Here is a 22,013-nt window from a genome sequence, read left to right on the forward strand (position 1 = left end):
TATAAGGTATGGAGGTATAAAATATATCCTAGATATGACTGTTGGTAGGTTATAGAAACAACTTGGAAAACATCTTTTGAAAAGTGGTACGTTTTATTTAAGGAAGGATGAAATTAAATTAGTAAAGGTATCCTAGGATCCTGCAAAGTGACTGGGCACTTTATTTAAATACCTACTGTCCCACTGCTCTTCTACTGTTATAGAAAAGCCAGACATTAAAGATGGGCATTAAAGTCTAGGGAAAATTATTTTTAGATCCCAAAGCTGTTTATGGCATTGATGAAAGTGCTGCTGTCAATACTATTAGTGCAGTCCGGAGATTGGGATGCTGCTGGGCTTGGCTAGTTGAGACTTTAGAGAAATCATCTAGCCTCTCTCAGCTTCACTGTCCTCATTTGAAAAACAAGGAGGTAGACTGGTTAGATATACTAAGGTCCATAGGCCCCCATGGACATGTGGTACTGGAGAAGACTCTTGAGAGTCCCTTGGAGCTCAAACCTAAAGGAGATCAACCCTGAATAGTCATTGAAAGGACTGATGCTGAAGCTGAAGCTCCAGTACTTTGGCCATCTAATGTGGCCAAAGAGCCAAAATGTGAAGAGCCAACTCATTAGAAAAGACCCTGATGGTGGGAGAGATTGAGGGCAGGAGGAGAAGGGGGCGACAGAGGATGAGATGGTTGGATGCCATCACTGACTCAACGGACATGAGTTTGAGCAAACTCTAGAAGATAGTGAGAGACAGGGAAGCCTGGCGTGCTGCAGTCCATGGGGTCACAAAGAGTCGGACACAATTTAGTGACTGAACAACAATAGGCCCCCAAGAGTGTGTGTGGGCTCCTGAGGAGTTAGCAGACTGCCTTCCTGTGGTTGCCAGGGTGAGTTATGGCCTCTTTTCCCAGTGGTTTGTGTGTACACAGTGAGATGTAGACTGTGTATTGATAATAGCAACCTTTGTCCTTCTCCAGGAAATATTAAATGCCATGTGACTCTGACTCAAGTCCTAGTCTCTTGTTAATTTTTTGTAAACTTTTTATGTTTGATGAGTCAGAAATGCAGGCTCTTACAGAGTGTTAACAAGACTTTGAGTATAATCACGTCCAATTACAGGCCCTTCTTCTATGTAATGATTTTTGCCATTTGCCCTTCCATACTCTTACCTAGGCAGGATGGAGGACACTTTGATCAGTCAGAGCTGTGATCCATTGCTTAATGGGCCCTTTTTACATGAAAATTATTCTTGACAGAAAACTATGGATGTACCCACACTAAGAGGGTATCAGTGAGTCTGAATATTTCAGGAGAGTTGATGATGGAGTATCACAAAACCTTAGGAGTATGGAAAGCATTTCTGTTTAATATCTACCAAGGTGATCCTGTGCACCTGTGGGCCTGCTCATGGAGACACTCACTCACACCTGTACCCACACCCAGATTGTGTAGGTGTGTGCATGCCTGCTGAACTATGATGTGTTGCCACTGATTCTTCCTAACGTACCAAAAACTGCTATTACAAATTTGTGGTTTGGGGATTCGACCTCAAAGAGGTTGATTGAAAAAATAATTTTTGAACAATTTCATGAAAGTTGGGCGTGTAGAGATCAGAAGGCCTGACGTTAGGGGTAACTGGGGTGAATGGAAGTGACTCTGGAGGACTATGTACGCAGACATGAGGCTTGGAGGCAATTTGGAGTCAATAAGTAATTTATTGGGACTTTTGTTGTAAAAATGGGAGTTGGCAGAATTCCCATCCAGGTTTTTCTTTTTTTCCTTCTTAAGGGTTAAAGAGAGGACTTGAAGGAATCAGTGTGTTGGTTGATAGCTTTTGAGAACGTTTTGTTCAAGTTTAGAGTCATAGGCACGAAACTTGGCCTTAGATCTGCTTTTATAGCCATGCCCAGTAGTGGGTTCCCCCTGAGACTGTAAGACCTTTTTAATTTTATTTTTAATTGTGGTTAAAAAAACTCATTACATAGAATTTACCATGTTAACCATTTTTAAGTGGACAGGTCAATAGTGTTAACTGTATTGACATTGTCATGCAACAAATCTCTAGAACATTTTTATCTTGCAAAACTGAAACTCTATTCCCGTTAAACAACAGCTCCCAGGTTCCCCCTCTTCCAACTCCTGGCAACCTCCATTCCACTTTCTATTTCCTCGAGTCTGACTGCTCTACATACCTCATGTGAGTGGAATCATACAATACCCATCTTTTATTTTTAACTTTTTTATTTTGAATTGGAGTATAGGTGATTGACAATGTCATGATAGTTTCAGGTGAATAGCCAAGGGACTCAGCCATACGTGTACATGTATCCATTCACCTCTGTACTCCCCTCCCATCCAGGCTGCCACATAACATTGAGCAGAGTTCCATGTACTGTAAGTACCCGTCTTTTTATGACTGGCTTATTGCATAATGTCCTTGTAATGACAGCATAATGTCCTTAGGGTTCTTCCATGTTGAAACATGTGACAGGATTTCCTTCTTTTTTGTATGTATATGCCACATTTTCTTTATCCATTCACTCCTTCATAGACATTTGGATTACTTCCACCTCTTGGCTGCTCTGAATAATGCTGCAGTGAACATGGGTGTGCAGATACCACTTTGAGATTCTGCTTTCAGTTGTCTTGGGTAAACCCAGACTTGAGATTTCTGGATCATCTGTAATTCTATTCTTAATTCTTTGAGAAGCGATCATACTGTTTTCCATAGCAGTGGCACCATTTTACATTCCCGTTAGCAGTAGACAAGGGTTCCAGTTTATACCCATCCTTTATTGAAGTGTTTATTGTTATTAAGTCAAAGGTGCAAGTGGAAAAAAGGTATCATCATGGTTATAAGGCCTGGTTTTCCTGGTAGATGGTAATTTAAAAGGGTGATAGAAATGGTAGCAAAAGATGAGTGGAGAGGTGGTTATAAGTGAGCATAGCAGGTTTTAGAAAAGAACCTAGTCTCTCTCCTCTCTCTCATTATTTACCTGTCATTGAAGTGCTAGCTATAGTGAAAAAATCCATTGGTCAGATTAAAAAAAAAAAAAGCCTCCTGAGTAAACTGTTCCCCTGAACATCATAAGAACAATAGAGGAAAGTCCAGTGAAGAAAACTGAGAGAGGTCGGGGCCGGGGGCGGGGGGGGCGGGGGGGTGGGGGGGGGCGGGGAGGGGCGTGTCTTTGCACAACAGGCCTTGGGATTCAGGTTTCTGGTAGATGACTGAGTCCAGGTCTCTACTAGGCTGGGAGGGTGGTATCAAAGAGGCCAGTACCATAGTCCAGGGCCTCCTTGTCTCTCTGCTGGTACAAGTTGGATATCAGAAAGATATGGGCCATCTGCCACTTAGTACCAGCCTGTAGGCTCCATAGGCTTGGTGTTGGATGCTAGACAGGAGGCAGGTTGGATGCTGCAAAGGAGGCAGGTTGGATGCTGGAAGGGAGGTAGGAGATGGGATGAGTGTGCCCTTTCTCTGATTTCAAGCCCTGGACTCACTTCCCTGACCACAAGGCACAAGAAATGCATGCCACTTCCTTTGTCCTCAGCCCCTGTTACCTTCAGGTTTTCCCTGGAAATGAAAGAGCAGCAAAGATTCAGAAGGCGTGCTTTCTGATTGCTGGTGTGCAGCAACTACCTGTGTCTCTGGGCATGCTGCTCTGGGCCTTGTTTTTCTTCTATGTAAATAAGATGGTTGGCTCAGATGGGTGAATTTTGAGAAGGCCCTTTTTGACCCCGGTTTGGAGCTCTAGCTCTCATCCTCTTGTGAAAGATTAAGGTATGGACAAGGGAGTATAACATAAGGTGGACAGGCCCTGCAGTTCACCATAGAGTGTCAGTTCCCTTCACAGAGCCCTGACTCTGTTCTGTGTTCAGGCTTCTGATGTGGCTGTATCGCTTTTGAACAGTTGTTTCTTAGAGGATACTGGACTAGGTGTGAAGATTATGTGAGACTTGCGTCTTCCCTAAAACAGATCATGATGTATTTCCAAGAGCATTGTATCCATAGGACCCTGGAGATTTGGTGCTTCAGATCCCTTGGTTTTTAGCGAGAACGTTGTGAGCAGCCGAGGGACTTGAGTCAGGTCAGCAAGGCTGGTCAGCGTCAGTGGCTGAGACTGCAGCCCACTTTTCACTTCTGTGTAGCTGGTGCACTTTCCATTATTTTAATTAGGTAGATAAGACCGGTTCTTGGGAAGAGATAAGCAGTACTCTAGGGCAGGGGCAGCCCATGAAAGGTGCCAGACAAGGGGGGCCGACAGTGCAGGTGTAGGGTTTCTGAGAAAGAGCCAGAATCCCAGCTAGGATAGTCTGGGAAGCCTTCCTGGAGGAGGGAAGTTTTGAGCTGGGCTTGAAGGATGGGTGGACTTCAGACAGAGGGAGAGGAGAGGGGAGTGCCAGGACTGGAGGCGTGGAGATGGGAAAGCCTGAGACAGGTGATGGGGCAGGGACTGGTCTGGCTGAAGCAGACAGACAGGTAGGACGAGGGGATGGGGACTGACATTTATGGGGCATCTGTCTGGTGTCAGGCACAGCATCTGGCCCTTTACCTATGCATCTCAGCATGCTGAGCAGGGGAATGACACCCTAACCAAGTACTTGTTTGAGGAAGTCACTCCCCCGCCACTCAACACCATCTATACTTGGGACCCTGTCCTCCTTAGAGTAAAAGTCAACTACATTTAGATCTGGTGGAAAAGTACTTGGTTTCGCTTGGGAAGAAAAAGAGCATGGGGAAGGATTGTCAGTTCCTGTAAAGAAGGTCTCCGAGGTAGTTGATAGTATTTCATTCTTTCATCGTAGGCCTGGAGCCTGCCTCCCAGTTAATGCCAGCTGGCGGGCCTTGGCACTACTGAGTGACTGGGCGGACAATGAATTATTCAGGGCCTGTGCCCAGTGGGTGGCTGCCTCACCAGGCCCTGTGGGAAGGAGGCTGTGCTATCTCCTTGAGGGATCAGCAGAGGCTCAGGTGCTGAGAATGAAGAATGACTGCTCCCTTAAAGTATTTCACCCTTCGTCATGCTGGGGCCGTGAGCACTCTTCCATGGCCCTGCAACTGGGTTATCGGGGCCTGTTTTTCCAAGAGCAAGAAATCACATTTCTGCACCCCCTTCCCCCCGCAATTAATAAACGCACTTACACTCGTGTTCGTATGGCACACGTTGGCAGAGATGTGGTGAGAAGCCACATTGAAACTGCTGACAGGATGGTGTGGCAACAGAGAGCGTTTGGGTGGAAGGAAGCCTGCTCTGCTCTGTTCTTCTCTCAGCAGGGAGAAAAGTACTGTTGTTGATCCATTCAGAGTGGTCCTCGCTGTGACTGTCACTAACCTAACTGTTAGGCATTACCACATCTTTGCATTTGGGTGTGTATGCGTGTGTTCTGTGTCCTCCACTAGGCTGAAAGTGCCTGCAGAGAAGAAATCACTTATAACGCTGTAGGTCCTTCCAATGGCCGGAGCTGGGGACATGGGGGGCTGAGAACTTGCTGGAGGGGTTGGCTTTTGCACTCCCCAGACCAGGAGGGGCGGGGCCTATGTCTTAAATGGAGTTTGCACCCCCTACTCCCTTTCCCTCCTTTCCTCTCCAGGTGCCTGTTCAGCCTGCTGTATTCCTCTTATTACAGCCTGGTCTGTGTTAAGCTCCTGGAAAAGATAAAGTGGGTGTGAATACCGGTGGGCAGGGTCCAAAGGCCTATTTTCACAAAGAATAGATTTGTATTTCCTCTTTTCCCGGGTCTTTCCCACGAGTTGTGCCACCAGGAAGCAGCGTCTTGTCACTGTCCTATCTGCCCCTTTGTGAAACGCTGGCCTGATGGCTCTGAACACCTGGGTGTCAGCCTTTCCCCTCCAACTTGGAGGTGGGGAGCAGAACCAGAAATCCTGGGCAAGAGCAGACCTGGCCCCAACTGCATTCCTCAGATGTTCTTTCCTTTGAACCACTCTACCTGTGTACAGGAGCCTTGGCTCTGCCTGGTGTTGTATATTCACAGGCATAGCAACACCTGTTTGCCAAAGGTGGGGCTTCTAGACTGGGGCATTCTTTTGCCTGTATGGGGAAGCTTTGCATGTACAGATAACAGATGAGATAAGAATGCAGGATTAGCTTTGGCTGGGCTAGAAGATTCAATAAACTGCATTCCTTCCTTCTCCGGGACCTTGGGTGCTTGTTACTGAGTGTAACTTGCCATTTTTTCTCCTCCTCAGCAGAGATGTCGGTCGTTTGTATTCAGTTCTGCTGTGACCCGTGAAACAAGAAACAGGAAAAGGATATAAATAAAAATTAGGTTTGCCTGCTTATTTCAGCCATATATAACTAGATGATTTTGTGGGAGGGGTGAGTGAGGTGTGTGTGTGTAAAGAGAGAGATCCATCCATCCATCCATCCATCATCTTCAAGGCACAGAGACAGCAGTTGTGGATGCAAAATACCTTTAGCCCTCCCTTTAATCTTTGTTCTAGTTACTCTTAGTCTTGAAGTATCATATCTGATGTGCGTGTGTGCTCACTTGTGTCTCACTCTTTGTGACTCCATGGACTGTAGCCTGCCAGGCTTCTCTATCCATGGAATTTTCCAGGTGAGAATACTGGGGTGGGTTGCCATTTCCCTTTCAAGGAGATTTTCCTGACCCAGGGATCGAACCCGCATGTCTTGTAACTCCTGCATTGGCAGGTGGGTTCTTTACCACTGCACCACCCAGGAAGCATCAGCCCCACCTCAGAAGAACATTGGCCTTTCTAAAAACATAGGCCTTTTGTAACTTGTTTTATAGTGAGTACTGTGTTCTTACTATCTCTGAGATATTATTACTTTGACTATAAAATATGGTTTTGAATATGCCTTTCCCAGTGCATAATAGGATGAGTTAAAGAAAAGGGAATGGGGTTTGTGAGTGCTTTCCAGGTGGAGGACTGGTCTTGCTCTTCCAAGTTGCCCTTGTCCCCACATCCAAAGGGATTCCCAGCCCGAGAACAGTGGTTTCATATGGAACCTGCAGCATCCTCCAGCTGGGAGCCTTCTTGGTGAAGAGGTGGGGCAGAATTAGTTTTGAGATTTCCTCCATGAGATGTTTAAAGACTATTACTCATAGCTGCTATGATGGCACTAAGATCTCTAAACATTTAACTCACTTAATTATACTCCCTCAGTGAGGTTGGTACCATTTTTGTGCCAGTTTTTCAGTCTCAGAGAATCACAACAGTTAGAAAGTGGCAGAGCCAGCTGCCTAGATTCCAAGTCTGTCTTTAACTACTTTTCCCTCCTCTAGCTTTGCATTTCCAAGCCCTGACCCAGACCCTCAGTGGGCGGTGCTCCAGGGTTAAGTGTTGGGGTGGTCTCAGCCCTGATCCCGGAGTCGTGTGGATTGTGAGGGAAGGGGAAGTGCTGCTGACTGCTTCCAGCTGCCCAGGCCCTGAAAATGGAGACATTCTGGAGAGGCTGGCAGGCAGGGAGCGATGGCACAGAAATGCCAGCGTCACAGATGTGTCTGCCAGTGGGACTTTGTGAGAATTGCTCTTTGTGGTGGAAAGAGGAGGTTTCAGATAATTTCTTGTTTCGGGGTTTTGGCTGGATTATGGTTGTATACTTGGTTGGTTGGTTGAGTTTTCTTCTAAGTGAGGCCCTTTCGACTGAGAAAAGGGATTTTTTTTTTTTTCCTTTCCTGAGAGCAGCTGCTTGCTGAGCAGGCTGTGGGGAGTAAGGGCAACGGTAATAGGTAGTTATTGTGTGGGAGGCTCTCCAGGCATTATGTATGGAAATAGAAGGAGAATGAAGACTGGAGGAGGTGGGCAGGAGGCTCCTGGAGGAGGGAGTGGCTGGACCAGAGAGGTAAGACAGACTGAGAATCAGGCAGATGAGACAGAACGATAATGATTGGAAGCTTGCTGGTCTGTCTGGCCACATGCTTGGAAGAGGATTATTTTTGTAGTAGTATTTTGGTTTCCTGTAAAGAACCGCTTGGGAGAAATTGGCTGTGGTCGTCCAACTGTCAAGAGATTTGACAGCAGTGAGCACGAAAGACAGATCTGGAAACCACAGAAGAAAGTGGCAGAGAATTTGGCAAAACAGTTTGTATGTGAAACCTTGTTTTCTGTCGCTCCCTGTTCCTACCACTGCTTTCCCAGCTTTTCAAGTCCTTGAATGTGCACAGATCCCATCACAGCTTAGCATTTTGGCCATCCTCCCCAGACATTTCAATCTCGCTAATGTTTAGATGTTCAGGAAATGAACACCCCGTGGTTTATACCCTGTCAAGCTTGCTGTGATGCAGGAAAAGCATTCCTTTTTTTTTTTCCTTTTGACCTCCCAGACTACGTAAAGCCTTTTGGCACAACCAGAGGTTTAATCTCAACCCCTTAGTGTTCTCACATGCTCCATGCTAAATCATACTGAATGTTAGTTACAGGTCCACCAATTATGAGAAAAGGAAGAAAAACAAGACCAAACAAAACCTGTTCACAACAAGAGGACCCTGCAAGTGGTGACTTCGGTGTGAACCAGCAGAGAATGTGCCTGATCCTGACCCAAACCGAGTTTTGTCTAGGCGTGTGGAGGCTGTCTTGGGTTTTAGGTTCACCTTAATACCATTTCAAGAGTCTTAGGGCTTCCCGCATGGCTCAGCAATAAAGATCCATCTGCCAATGCAGGAGACGCAGGTTCAATCCCTGGGTCGGGAAGATCTCCCAGAGGAGAAAATGCAACCCACTCCAGTATTCTTGCCTGGGAAATCCCATGGACAGAGGAGCCTGGCAGGCTACAGTCTATGGGGTCACAAAGAGGTAAACATGACTTAGCAACTAAACAACAACAGGATTTTTCTGAGAAGCGCAGACACCATTAGTTAGCTGATATTACACTCTGAACACCTAGGAGAAACAGCACTAGACCAGTAGGTCTGCTGTCCAGCTGTGGCTCCGACTCAGCACCTGTGGGCCCTGGGCCCACTATCTCTCTCTGAACCTTAGTTCCCTTGTCTGAAAAATGGACACCATACCTACCTTACTTGAGAAGATGCATGTGAAGGGTACAAGGTGCTATAATAATGTGATGTTGTTATTGTTATGGCCACTCAGTTTATGTGGAGATTGAACCAAAATCACTCATACTTTTAGAACCAGAAGGAGTTTTTATGACCATATATTCCAACCTGTTTGATTTGGGGGCGAGGATTGCAAGGTCCAGGGTGGTAAGGCACCCATGCAATTACTTAGCTCCTTGGGAGACCCTCAGGAGTTGAGGTGATCCTGAGTACCTGTCTGTGGACTTGAGTCTTTCCACCACACCCTAGCACTTCTGATTTGTGCTGTCTGCAGATAACCATAGCGACTGGGCTTTTCCCGTTCTGTCATCACAAAGATAGCAGATACATGTTACTTGGGCTTCAGTTGCTTTAGTCCCATAGCTGACTTGACCAGTTGTGTCCATTCATTACACCTTGGAACCGTTTTTTGTTTTTTTTTTCTTGGCAGTGCCATAAGGCTTGCAGGATCTTAGTCCCCTGACCAGGGATCAAACCTGTGCCCTCAGTAGTGAAAATGCCGAGTTGTAATCACTGGCTGCTGCTACTGCTGCTAAGTCACTTCAGTCGTGTCTGACTCTGAGCGACCCCATAGACGGCAGCCCACCAGGCTCTGCCATCCCTGGGATTCTCCAGGCAAGAACATTGGAGTGGGTTGCCATTTCCTTCTCCAATGCATGAAAGTGAAAAGTGAAAGTGCAGTCTCTCAGTCGTGTCCGACTCTTTGCGACCCCATGGACTGCAGCCTACCAGGCTCCTCCATCCATGGGATTTTCCAGGCAAGAGTACTGGAGTGGGTTGCCATTGCCTTCTCCGACCACCAGGGAATTCTCACGCCTTGAAATCTTGATGCAACCTGAAGGCAGGCACAACCAGTCCTCAGGGCTGGCCATGCGTGTTGATATCCTTGGCATGGGGGAGGGACAGTAATTTTTTAAGTTAGAGAAGATCGGCGGGGATAGGCCAAAATGGCAGGGGCTGTTTCTGTGGGCAGCTTAACTGTTGAGCGTTTTGACCCCTGATGTTCCTGACCCCATCTGATGTTCCTATTCACATGCGGCATGGTTCTGCCATAGGTGTCCTCAGGATTCTTTTTCATAGGTCACTATAAATAAAACTGTGACTTGGACCCTTGATTTCTTGCTTTATCAAGTTGGAGTTGGGCAAAGAGTGAAAGTGAAGTTGCTCAGTCGTGTCTGACTCTTTGCGACACCACAGACTGTAGCCGGCCAGTCTCCTCTGTGCATGGGATTTTCCAGGCAGGAATACTGGAGTGGGTAGCCATTCCCTTCTCCAGGGGATCTTCCTGACCCAGGGATCAAACCCGGGTCCTCCACGTAGCAGGCAGAGTCTTTACCATCTGAGCCACCTTAAAGAGCCTTAGAGATGGGCAAGCTCCTTTAAATTCCTCCTTTCCTCCTCAGAATATCTCTAGCCCTCTGGCCTCTGAAGGTAAGGGGGCCCCCTCTTGGCTAAGACAGCCTGTCCACACCTGTGAGCCGTTTCCCATCGGCTTTTTCCTGCCTGCACCAGCTTGAGGTTGAAGCGAAGGACATGCCAGCCGGACCGGCCTAGAACCCTTTCCTAGTCCTGAAGCTCTCTTCCCTCATCTTGACTTCACCATAGCTACCTTCTTGTCCTCCATCTTCCCTCTTGTTCTCCAACTCCCCGTGGCCTCGCTTCAGCTCGTATTATCCCCATGACCTAATTCACACACTGGACCACCTGTTCTCTGTTCCTTGCTCTTTCTGCAGCACGTGCTGCCATCTGTCTGCCACCTTTCCTGCTTGAGTATCTCTTCCCCTCTCTGACTCCCTTGGTATCTCCACTGTTGTTTCTCCTTCCTCCCAGACACCAGCTTTCCCCACAACTCCCTGCTCGGCTACTTGCCTCTTATGCCCTTTCCTAGACCTCAGCTACTGCAGTCTCCACTCTGACCCTGTACGTGGACTTTATCTTCAGCCTTGAGCTCTGTTTCCACGTCCCTGACCACATCTGGACATATCACCCCATGGAGCTGCAGCCTGTCTGGAAGGAAGTGTTCAACCCACCCTGTACACCATGGCCATCTCTAAAATCCCCAGAGTCTGAAGTTCAACCCTGACCTTTGAACCTCCCGATGACTTTGAAGTCCTATAGGACTCGAGTTGGTTACCAAAGTCCTGTGGATTAACTCTTGCATCAGCCCATTCCTTTCTGTTTCTATTGCCACATGCTAACTAGCCTTTTGACCTGGACAACTGCAGTGAACACCTAAGTGACCTTGCTGCCTTTGGTCTCTCTGCTTTCTATTAATTCTACCTACCCTACCCTGCCAATTAATCATCCCTATAGCCCAACCCAGACCCTGTCCACCTCTGGTTCACAAATTTCTGTGGTTCCAAACCTGACTCTTTTGGCTTCTCTCTTGCCCTATCCCCCGCTGGTGCAGTTCCTTCAGTGCAGTCCCGCTCTTGTACTTGGGCTGCTCCCCGCCCCCAACTAGGAGAGGGGCTTCCCCCTCATCTCATTCTGTAGAGGGTCTGCCTGTGCTCCACGGTCTGGCCAGATGCCTGTCTCTCCTGGAGTTGTTCGTTCCTGCCTCCCTAGGCAGGTGTGCCCTTGTCTTCTGAACTCTAGTAGGTCCCCTGCCGACCCCATCTTCTGTTCTTCTGGTTTCGGACTATTGGCATACATATCTGTCCCATTTCTTTTGGCCACCAGCTCTCCCAGTCATCTCTGACACCTCCAAAAACACCAGGCAGCGTGCCCTGCACACAGTTGGTGTCCAGGAGATACTGCATGGAATAAAGACTGAGCGCCTCTGGCCTGCCTTTCCCTTCTCCTCCCTGCTGAGGTGGAGGTGGTCACGTGAGCCATTAGGGTTGGGTCCTTTCTTCTTCCTTGGCCCCATCACACCAGACATTCTCACGTTTCACGTCTTGCCCCTAGGGGGTTATTTAACCCTTTGCTAACCTCAAAACCTTTCTAATATTTACACATGTTCACTCTGCCTGGCTTGTTCGAAGTCTGCTCTTTAGGATCAAATGTGGCTACAATAGTCCCAGCCGTCCCCTCCGCCATATCACATGTAACCTGGCTAATTAGAAAGCTTATTTTACCTAGTTCCCTATATCAGAGGGAACTGAAAGGGAGACTAAGAGTGGGGTGACTCATACTCTATTCACTAAGTGGCTTAAAGATTTAAATTGTGTTGTAAATTGGCAAGCACTTTGCAGTCCCATTTTCTGTACCCATAGCTAGACACTTAAGAGACTTACCACACCACCAATATATTTAATAGTGAAGAGGGGCCTGTTAGGAGGACATTTTCAGTTCTGCCCTTTGTAGCTTTGATGTGATACATAGGGGGAAAATCAAATACTCCTAATTGTGAATACTATGATGACTTTTAGGGCATTTTCACATCATTCCCTCAGTAATCTTGTGGGTAGGCATTAATTATCCCTGCCTGACAGTGGAGATTTAGAAAGAATCCAGGGTTTCTTCTAAGGTCATAAGTGATTAAGCGGCTTGGCCAGGACTAGAAACTCAAGTCTTGGGAATCCTCCTCAAGTGCTGCTTCCAAGATCCCACATTTTGCCACCTTGCTGTCAGTGTTTTGAACTGCAGTGAAGTGGCTTTAGAAAATGCTCTACCTCTTGGAGGAGGAATAGCTTCGAATCCTGGGACTGGCTTTAGCACGCTGAGGGGTTGACACTGGATGTATTAAAAACCCAGCAGTGTGGATGGGAGGAATGGAGGTTGTTCCAAGTTGAGCAGTTAGCTGGATGCTGGATTTGTTTTAACTTTAGCCCTGAATAGGATGCAGTTGCTTGAATTACAAGTGCCCTGGGGACTAAAGTAAACCTGTGGTGGAGGCCCACCTCTTTAGTGCAGGTTGGAATCCTTTAGGAATGAAATTGCCTTCTTCAGCAAGTATGGCTGCAAGGCTCCACGCTTGAAACCCCAAGTTTGTAATTTGTTGTCTGCCTGTAGTTACTAAAAAAGGGGATGGCTGGACGCGGGGTAATTAGGGTCAGTTATTTTCCAAGAACACATTTTGATCACTGTTCTATGTTGGGGGCTTCCCTGGTGGCTCAGACTGTAAAGAATCTGCCTGCAATGCTGGAGACCCGTGTTCCATCCCAGGGTCAGGAAGATCCCCTGGAGAAGGGAATGGCAACCCACCCAAGTATTCTTGCCTGGAGAATTCCATGGACAGAGGATCCTGGCGGGGGGGGGGGGGGGACACCCCATGGGGTCGCAAAGAGTCGGACACGACTGAGCAACTAATACAGACATTTCCTATGTAGAGGATTTTATTTTGAGTTGAGATTGGTGGGAGAAGCCAGGGAGGAGAGTTTTAAATTCCTGAAGAACTCAAAAACTGAAAGGTTTCGTTTTAAAAATCACAATAGGATTTGAGCGGGGTTTCTTTTATCTCCTCACTGGTTCCTCAGATCATCCAGGTCAGTGATCCCGGAGGTGTTTACCTGTGTACCTTTCTCCCACAATGCCTTGCAACACGGTGCTCCCAGAAATCTTGCGTCGTTACTGTTATGGGGCTGGTGTTACCCAGAGACCCTCCGCTTAACATGGCGTGCCGGCAGCAGAAGCCTGCTGAGAAGATCCTTCCGTGAGACTGAACTTACAGCGCTCCCCCCATCCCCTCGCTGTGTCCCTGCCCCGGAGCCCAGAGAGACTTTGTTTTACTTTCACCCGCCGACACGGTGCCACCGCCGCGTGGTCGGCGCCCGCGCGCTGAAGACGCCGAGCGCCCAGGTGCGCGGTCCGCGTGGCCTCCTCAGACGCTGCCTAGTGGATGAGCCGCCGCGGCCGGGGACCTGCGGGACTCCTGACCCTCCAGGGCCGCCTTCTTTTCCTGTGATAGTAATCGGAGACTTTTCCGTTACGTGAGGCTCTCAACAAAAGATTGTAATTCCAGCAGCTTGGTTCGGGAAGGTACCACCGCAGCAGGCGCGTCCTGGACCCGGCCTGGGGGTCGGCGGCTCCGCGGCGGCCGATGGGTGGGGGGCTGCGGCCCGCCGGCCTCCCCCGCGCCCCTCGTGGTACAGCCTGCGTTTCCTCTACAATGCTGTTATGCTAATCAGGTGACATCACCGCCCAGCGCACGGCGAGTGGCTCCTGATTAAATTACAAACCGGCGGCCGCCACGGGCAGCGGGGAGGAGGTGTGTGCGCTGCGCCCGCGAGCTCCTGGGTTCGGCGACTAGGGCATACTCAGGATTGGCCGTATTTTTAAAAAATTTTAAGTGGGATTTGCGGCCTCCCTCCCTCCGCCCTCCCGCCCCTTCTCGGTAATTTATTTCAAGCCTAGAGCCAAGGGCCACAAAAGGAAGGAAAGCCACAGGAATTGGATGCGTGAGTGACCGGGCTAAGGTAGACTCTCCTGCGGCCAGCTTCCTATCAGATCACCCTGTTGGTCTTTCACACCGGCATGGGGCTTGCCTAAGGTCCAGCCCTTTTCGCCGGGGCCGAAAGCCAGGCGTTGCGGAAGCCGCTGCGTGCTGAATGGGGGTAGGAGGAGGCCGGAGAGGGATTTCCACCGTTCAGCCCGCCGGGGCGTTACGCTGGGCATAATGGAATTGCAGAGGACGTCTAGCATCTCCGGGCCGCTGTCGCCGGCTTATACGGGGCAGGTGCCTTACAACTTCAACCAGCTGGAAGGGAGATTCAAGCAGCTCCAAGGTAAGCTCCGCACTCTAAGGCCGGGCCTGCCCTGGAGTCGTGCCTCCGGGGTTCTGAAGCTTTATTTGTGCCATATGGTACGTGACCCTGCTGAAGCCCGGCGGCCGCATGCCCAGCTCCAAAGCCTCTGGTTGGCTGCAGGCAGCCCATGCTCTACTTAAAGGAGACGGTTTCTCACTCTTGACTCCAGAGAAGCCACCATTTGGAGTCTCCCTCTCCAGTTTCCTTTGGGCTCTCTCGGTTGTCAGGTATCTACTGTCCACAGCACACACATTTTCTCCCTTTTTAACTGTCCTTGCATTTCAGTAGACTAATGCTAATAGACCTATTAGTATGCAAATATTTGATTCCAGGACTTCTGTATCTCCCAGTCCCTAGCCTCTTACTCTGGGAAGCCTAAAGGTGTAAAGTGCACTGCTGGACACCCTGTAGCACAATGGCAAAGGGAAGGAGGGAGTGGTCTTTTTGAACCTAAGCCTTGGGTAAATTACAGTTTTGATTCCGGAGCTTAATTTTAACTCTTTTGATGTTTTGTGTTGGGATAGAGCCTTCCCATCAATTTAGTGGGCTATGTAATTTATAATGAAAACCAGTTATTGCCATTCCAGCGCTATTGGGTTGGATTAGTTGGATCAATTGCAGGTTTCTTGGAGTCTTTATTAGTCTCGAACAGTTGAATGAATCTTCTACCGCACGTACTTTTATGGGGAGCACTTTGTGGGGGTAATGGGCCTGCAGCCTGTGGCTGGGGTGGGCCTTGCCCTTGGCGGGCCCTGCCCTGCCCTGCCAGCAGGCCTGGCCGGCGGAGTCTCCTAGTTGATTCATGAAAAAGGATTCATAACTGAAAACACAACTCCTTCCATTAGGAAGCCCCCGGAATCAGCAATAGACTGGAAATGACTCTGGTGCTCTGAAAAGTAGCCTTTGCAGACCTCGTTTGTGTTTCTTATTTTAACTCCTCTCAGTGCCACAAATGTGGTTCCTGTGAGGAGGAGGAAGGAAGGAAGCAGCCCAGTCTTCCAGTGTTTTCACTGGAAAGAGGGGGGAGGATATATTTCATTCACAGGTTTATTTGTCTTGTGAAATAGTTGACAGTAATGACACTCTTCTGGAAAACAAGAGGCAGAACAGGACGTGATTTTAAACATTAGCTAGGCTGTGCTGCATTCCTCCGGCAGTTAGCTAAGGGGAAGCTCCATTCCCGCTAGGGAACAGTTGTGGGTCTTTGCCTCCTTTCTCTCCAGCTCTTCGAAGGTAGAATTTGCTTTTTGGTGCAAATTTAGCAAGGCCGGAGCTGGAACTTGCAGGTGGAAACTGGAGGAGTTGGGTGTGTCCGTTATCTTCTGGGTGTGTGATCAAAGGCCCCAGTGTGAAGTTTGAGGTTCTGAGAATTCAGAATGCACCTCTTCTTCAAATGACCCTTTTTCCCCACTTCATTGTGTCACACTGCCCAGGAGAAAACACCACAGGCTGTCCTCGACTTGAAAACCTGTTGCTAAGGTCCAGTCAACACTCTCCTGTAGTCTCTGGAGAAATACAGAACCAAGGTGAAAATATACAAAGGTGTGGGGAGGAGTGTGCCCACAGGGCCACCCATAACAAAAGACTGTTATTCTGAAAGGTTTGAGGACGGTTGTAAAACTGCTCTCTGAGAAGGGTGGAGTTAACACACAGGAAATGTCTTAAACTGTCCTCTCTGGAAAAGTAAAATTTAAAGTTCAAAAAAAAAAAAAAATCAGTGTGTCCCTTTGATAGTTTATCTCATAAGTGTTTCCCAAGGAAATTCCTTCAAAAGGGATGAGCTTCACATTTTGTGTGGTGATTTTTTTAAAAAAATGACCTTTGCCCCCTCATTTAGTTCCAGATAGCTTTCTTATTTCTAAATATCGTGGTTTAGAAGTTGCACAAGTTTAGTGTTGGTATTTCTATAACCCATGTTGAGGAACTGAGAAAGGGTGAATTAACTCCCAAGTGTGGTGAATCCCAGGAGAATTACAAACAGTTGGCATTGTCCTTCGTTCCAAATGGGATAGATTGCATTTGAAGCACCTTGAGGAATTTTTTTGATAAAACTTTTCCCCATCCCACCTGCATCCCCTGTGTGGTGTATATTACTAGTTTTTTAGTATTTGTAGTTCTTCCTATCATCATATCTTTGATAACATATAGATTTTGTCTGCTGATTTAATTTTGTACATGCCTATTAAGCAACCTTTTCCCTCTTTTTAATCCTACCTAGTGCTTCCAACCCAATACTAGCAAACAGTGCCTCTGAATCAGTATTGATTTTTTCTTTTTCTAGTGCCTCTTGTTCTAACTTATTCATTTAGCATCTATACTTGAGAGTACTGTGATTTTGTAGGAGATATTTCTGCACTTTTGTTGATTTCAAATATTTTCACACTGGATCCTAAAAATCTCAGGAGGGACTGATTTTTGATGTTGTCGCATAGGGAAATACAGTGTTATAAAATGAGCCTGGTCTTTTAGATAAAATAGTTTATAGAGATTTATCATAAGTAAATAAGTACAATTAGAAACAAAACCTCACTGACTTAAGGGACTGAGATCTTTTTCATACTGATGCTCCTGACAAAGGTAGGACCTTCCACCTGTAATGGCTTCAATCCTTAACCACCAACACCCAGCACACACCTGACAGGCACACCCCTGCACACTGAGATCTCTTTCGAATTTTTCACCTGTAAGATCAAGTTACCACCTTACTCAGAATCGGTTCATGTAGCTAATACCGTTGGATTTGTTGTTTTGTTTTTCTTTGTTAAGTAAGAGAGGACTGCTGAAACACAACAAAACTCAACCTCACATGTTTTTAAAAATGTGTTCGTAGTAATAGAGAAGTTCATGATGATACCTTTTCTCCAGTTTCACATCAGCTAGCTTCCCTTCTTATCACTTGTCTCGCCTGCCTCTTGCATAAATTAAATTCCTGGCTCCTTAGCCTGGCATTCAGGACCTTCCTCCAAATGGCCGCAGACCACGAAATTCCTATACCAGCTCTTACATTCCTACCGAATAAATCTTCCAGGTGGGCAGCCTGCAACTCTTCATGAAACCCAGCACTGGGTTTTGCCTTCATTGTCTACCTTCTGCCTCAAAGGCCCGGTCCTTCCATTTTACCAATAGAAACCCTTCCTACCGTTTTGTTTTTTAAGACTGTGCTTACGCTCTTTTATTCCAGTATGGTTCTCCTTGTCTCCTCTGATGAGTTGGTTGGAAAAAGATTTCATGGAGTGCTCACCATGCATCAGATGTGTTAATAGGAGCTTTGTCTATATCTCATCTTGTGTGCATACCTGTAAGGTTTTTTAAAAATTGAAGTATAGTTGATGTACAGTATAAGTCACTCAGTTGTGTCCGACTCTTTGTGACCCCATGGACTGTATAGTCCATGGAATTCTCCAGGCCAGAATACTGGAGTGGGTAGCCTTTCCCTTCTCCAGGGGATCTTCCCAACCCAGGGATCGAACCCAGGTCTCCCGCATTGTAGGCAGATTCTTTACCAGCTGAGCCACAAGGGAACCACAATATATAAGTTACAAGTGTGTATAGTGTAGTGATTTGCAATTTTTAAAGGTTGTACTCCAATTATAATTACTATGAAATATTGGTTCTGTTTTCTGTGGTTACAATATATCCTTGTAGCCTTCATCCCTTATCCCTATATTGCCCATCCCTCTGAGGTTTTAAAGATAGGGTGAAATTGCTTGTTCCAGGTCCCAGGCCGTAGTAAGCTCAGGCTGCATATTGTTATTCTAGAACTTTCTCCTCCCAGACTTCTAGATACTTAGATAAATTAATACTTAATTTCTGCAAAAAGAAGAGACAAGGTGACCTTGTGAAGTGCTTCCCTCTTCTTCCTACCTGCCTGCCCCCTCAGAGCACTGATCCTATCAGTTCTAGCTGTGGAGTTGTAATGAAGACAGAATCTAGTTGAAAAACATCAGAATGAACTTTTTCCTGCCTTCTTTGCATCCTGACCCTGATGTCCAGCACCTGATGTTTCTGGAGAAGGTATTTTCTCTTAGCTGTCTTGGTTCCGTGAATTTTTCCAACTGTTTAGAAGGAGAAATGGAGAAATTCTCCACTTGTCTTCTTTGGGACATAGTGGGACGTAGAAGGAGTTGCAGGCATTGGAATGTGTTACTCTCAAGTTTATTACATGCTATCTCAGGGTTGCCTCCTTGAATTTCTTCATCTTTTGGTGTTGATTTCTAAACTGCTAGGGAAAGAATATTGCTGGTTTTATACCCAAGGGTCATGAGGAAAATGCATTCTTAAGTTTTTAAAAAGAACGTTTCCAGTTTGTTATGGTACCTAGATGTTTGTCTTATATAATTTCATAAAGCTTATAGAGAGATGATTGCTAGGTTTACACCTGCTTGTCATGAAGAAAACTTTTAATTTCTTAGATATAAACTAATAGCCTTCAAATACTTCCCAATGTGACAGTGGAAAGAGTTGGTGACAAATGACAACCCTGATCAAATGATAACCCTGGTTGGCGGGGGGGATGGGTGGGTGGGGAGCAGCAAAGATTTATAAGCACATTCTGTGTTTACCGAAAGCGTAAAAGATTGGGGTTTTGGTCTGGGTACTTGGAATACTGTACTATAATACTATAGATTTTCTAAGCCCAGATAACTATGTGGGACAAATCATCAGTTAAAATTATTTTCACCAGTTTGCCAGAGTTTCAGCTTAAAATTTAGAAGTTCCTAAGAGATTGTAAATTTGAATCCTTTTTGAGTGATGTGCTACTACTGCTAATTATTAATATTTATAGCACTTTAATATGTACCATCTTCCTTAATTAACTAAATGAGATTATTCAGAGTGCCCAGCATGGGATCTAGTACTTTGTTCTAAATAAGTGGGCATTTCCTTGATACTAATAATAATCCTGTGGGGTATTCTCTTCCTTTTTATAAAGAAACTGATAATGGGTTAATCAACCAGTATGATGCTGCCTTTCCCAGAATCCAGGTTTTCTGTTTATTTTTTAATTGGAGTATAATTGCTTTACGTAGAATCCAGGTTTTCTGACTCCCAAGTTCAGTCTCCTCCTGTAGGACCATGCTGCTGCTGCTAAGTCACTTCAGTCGTGTCCAACTCTGTGCGACCCCATAGATGGCAGCCCACCAGGCTCCCCCGTCCCTGGGATTCTCCAGGCAAGAACACTGGAGTGCATTGCCATTTCCTTCTCCAATGCATCAAAGTGAAGTCGATCAGTCGCATCCGACTCTTAGCGACCTCATGGACTGCAGCCTACCAGGCTCCTCCGTCCATGGGATTTTCCAGGCAAGAGTACTGAAGTGGGGTGCCATTGCCTTCTTTGTGAATACGTTCTGGTGACATGGAAAATTAACAAGCCCAGAACCGCTCAGATTTCTGAACATGTGACACCTTCAAATTTTGATGAGCTTGAAACACTGATTCTTTTAGCTTAAGTCCAGTGTTTGACTGGGATGACTGTTAAAAGGACTCTTGGAGACTAGTTAGGAAAAAGAGGAGGGACATAGATATTCCCTTTGAGGAAAAGATACCACTTCTCTTAAGGGAGTAAAAGAATGGGACTGTAAACATTGTGGCTCAAGGAAGTTTTTGGGTGACTGTTGTCAAGTTGTCTCCTCTTATACTTTGAACCTAGAAAGGGGTTTGTCTACAGCCCCACTGCCTCCTGCTCTGTGTTCGTCTCTTTCTGTGGTTTCCTTATGCCCAGCTGGCCCCATGCAGCTGCCCTAGCCTCACCAGAGGCAGACTCTGATAAGAGATCTCCCTGCACAAACATGTGAGATTTGACTCTAGCCAGCCTTCCCACCTCCAGCTTTTCCTACTTCTAGCTCCACAGTATTCAGGATTCCCTAAAATTCCCCTGCATTTTCCTGGCTTTGAGACCCTGCTCACCTGATCTCTTCCCCTAAGAATTATTTCTTGTTTCAGGATCTTTTTTTTTTTTTTTTGAGGTTCCATTCAGATGCCACTAAATTCTAAGTATTCCTCAAGGGAGAGGTGATCAGAATCTTTTCTTGGTTTCTTTTCCTTTAAGATTTAAAGTCTAAGTACTTGGTCATTCTTTTGGGATTTTTCACATCCTGCCTTTGGTTACAGTTTGAGAATCTGCCTCTGCATGCTTTACATTTCATGAAGCCTGGGTGGGTAAAGATGAAAGTCTGATACAGCCTGTCTTACCTGTAGCAGTCACTAAGTATTTGTTAAAGGAGTAAATGAATGAAGGTAGTATTATGAACTATGTTATGGGAATGGTTCTCGAAATGAGGTTCCTAGACCAGCAGCATCATCATGACCTGGAAACTTGTTAGAAATGTAAATTCTCAGGCCCTGCTTCTGACCTAGTGAACCAGAAACTCTCAGGGTGGGGCCTGTTCATAGGGGGTTTTTGAATTATTATTCAGTTCAGTTCGGTCACTCAGTCGTATCTGACTCTCTGTGACCCTATGAATCGCAGCACGCCAGGCCTCCCTGTCCATCACCAACTCCCAGAGTCCACCCAAACCCATGTCCATCGAGTCGATGATGCAGTCCAACTATCTCATCCTCTGTCTTCCCTTTCTCCTCCTGCCCTCAATCTTTCCCAGCATCAGGGTCTTTTCAAATGAGTCAGCTCTTCACATCAGGTGGCCAAAGTATTGGAGTTTCAGCCTCAACATCAGTCCTTCCAATGAATATTCAGGACTGATTTCCTTTAGGATGGGCTGGTTGGATTTCCTTTAGTCCAGGGGACTCTCAAGAGTCTTCTCCAACACCACAGTTCAAAAGCATCAATTCTTCGGCTCTCAGCTTTCTTTATAGTCCAAGTCTCACATCCATACATGACCACTGGAAAAACCATAGACTTGATGAGATGGACCTTTGTTGGCAAAGTAATGTCTCTGCTTTTTAACAGGCTGTCTAGGTTGGTCATAACTTTCCTTCCAAGGAGTAAGTGTCTTTTAATTTCATGGCTGCAGTCACCATCTGCAGTGATTTTGGAGCCCAGAAAAATAAAGTCAGCCACTGTTGCCACTGTTTCCCCATCTGTCTGCCATGAAGTGATGGGACCAGATGCCATGACCTTCGTTTTCTCAATGTTGAGCTTTAAGCCAGCTTTTTCACTCTCCTCTTTCACTTTCATCAAGAGGCTCTTTAGTTCTTCTTCACTTTCTGCCATAAGGGTGGTGTCATCTGCATATTATTGATATTTCTCCCGGCAATCTTGATTCCAGCTTGTGCTTCCTCCAGCCCAGCGTTTCTCATGATGTACTCTGCATTATTAATTTATTTTTAATTGAAG

General features: G+C 46.5%; 1 protein-coding gene across 6 annotated transcripts in view; it reads left to right on the forward strand.

Moving 5' to 3' along the window:
• Positions 1-22,013, forward strand: part of SPTBN1 (spectrin beta, non-erythrocytic 1) — a 211,195-nt gene that overhangs the window by 82,535 nt on the left and 106,647 nt on the right. The window contains exon 1 of one of the 6 annotated variants that reach the window (XM_027555296.1): positions 14,143-14,698. The exons of 4 other annotated variants lie outside the window; for them this stretch is intronic. In XM_027555296.1, coding sequence (XP_027411097.1) covers positions 14,590-14,698 — 109 coding nt within the window. In that variant the 5' untranslated portion in view covers positions 14,143-14,589. Of the gene's footprint in view, positions 1-14,142; positions 14,699-22,013 lie in introns of those variants that run through there. One more of the 6 variants, XM_027555297.1, reaches the window with a different exon arrangement.

This window comes from Bos indicus x Bos taurus, chromosome 11 (genome assembly GCF_003369695.1).
Source record: "Bos indicus x Bos taurus breed Angus x Brahman F1 hybrid chromosome 11, Bos_hybrid_MaternalHap_v2.0, whole genome shotgun sequence".
Classification (NCBI taxonomy): domain Eukaryota; kingdom Metazoa; phylum Chordata; class Mammalia; order Artiodactyla; family Bovidae; genus Bos; species Bos indicus x Bos taurus.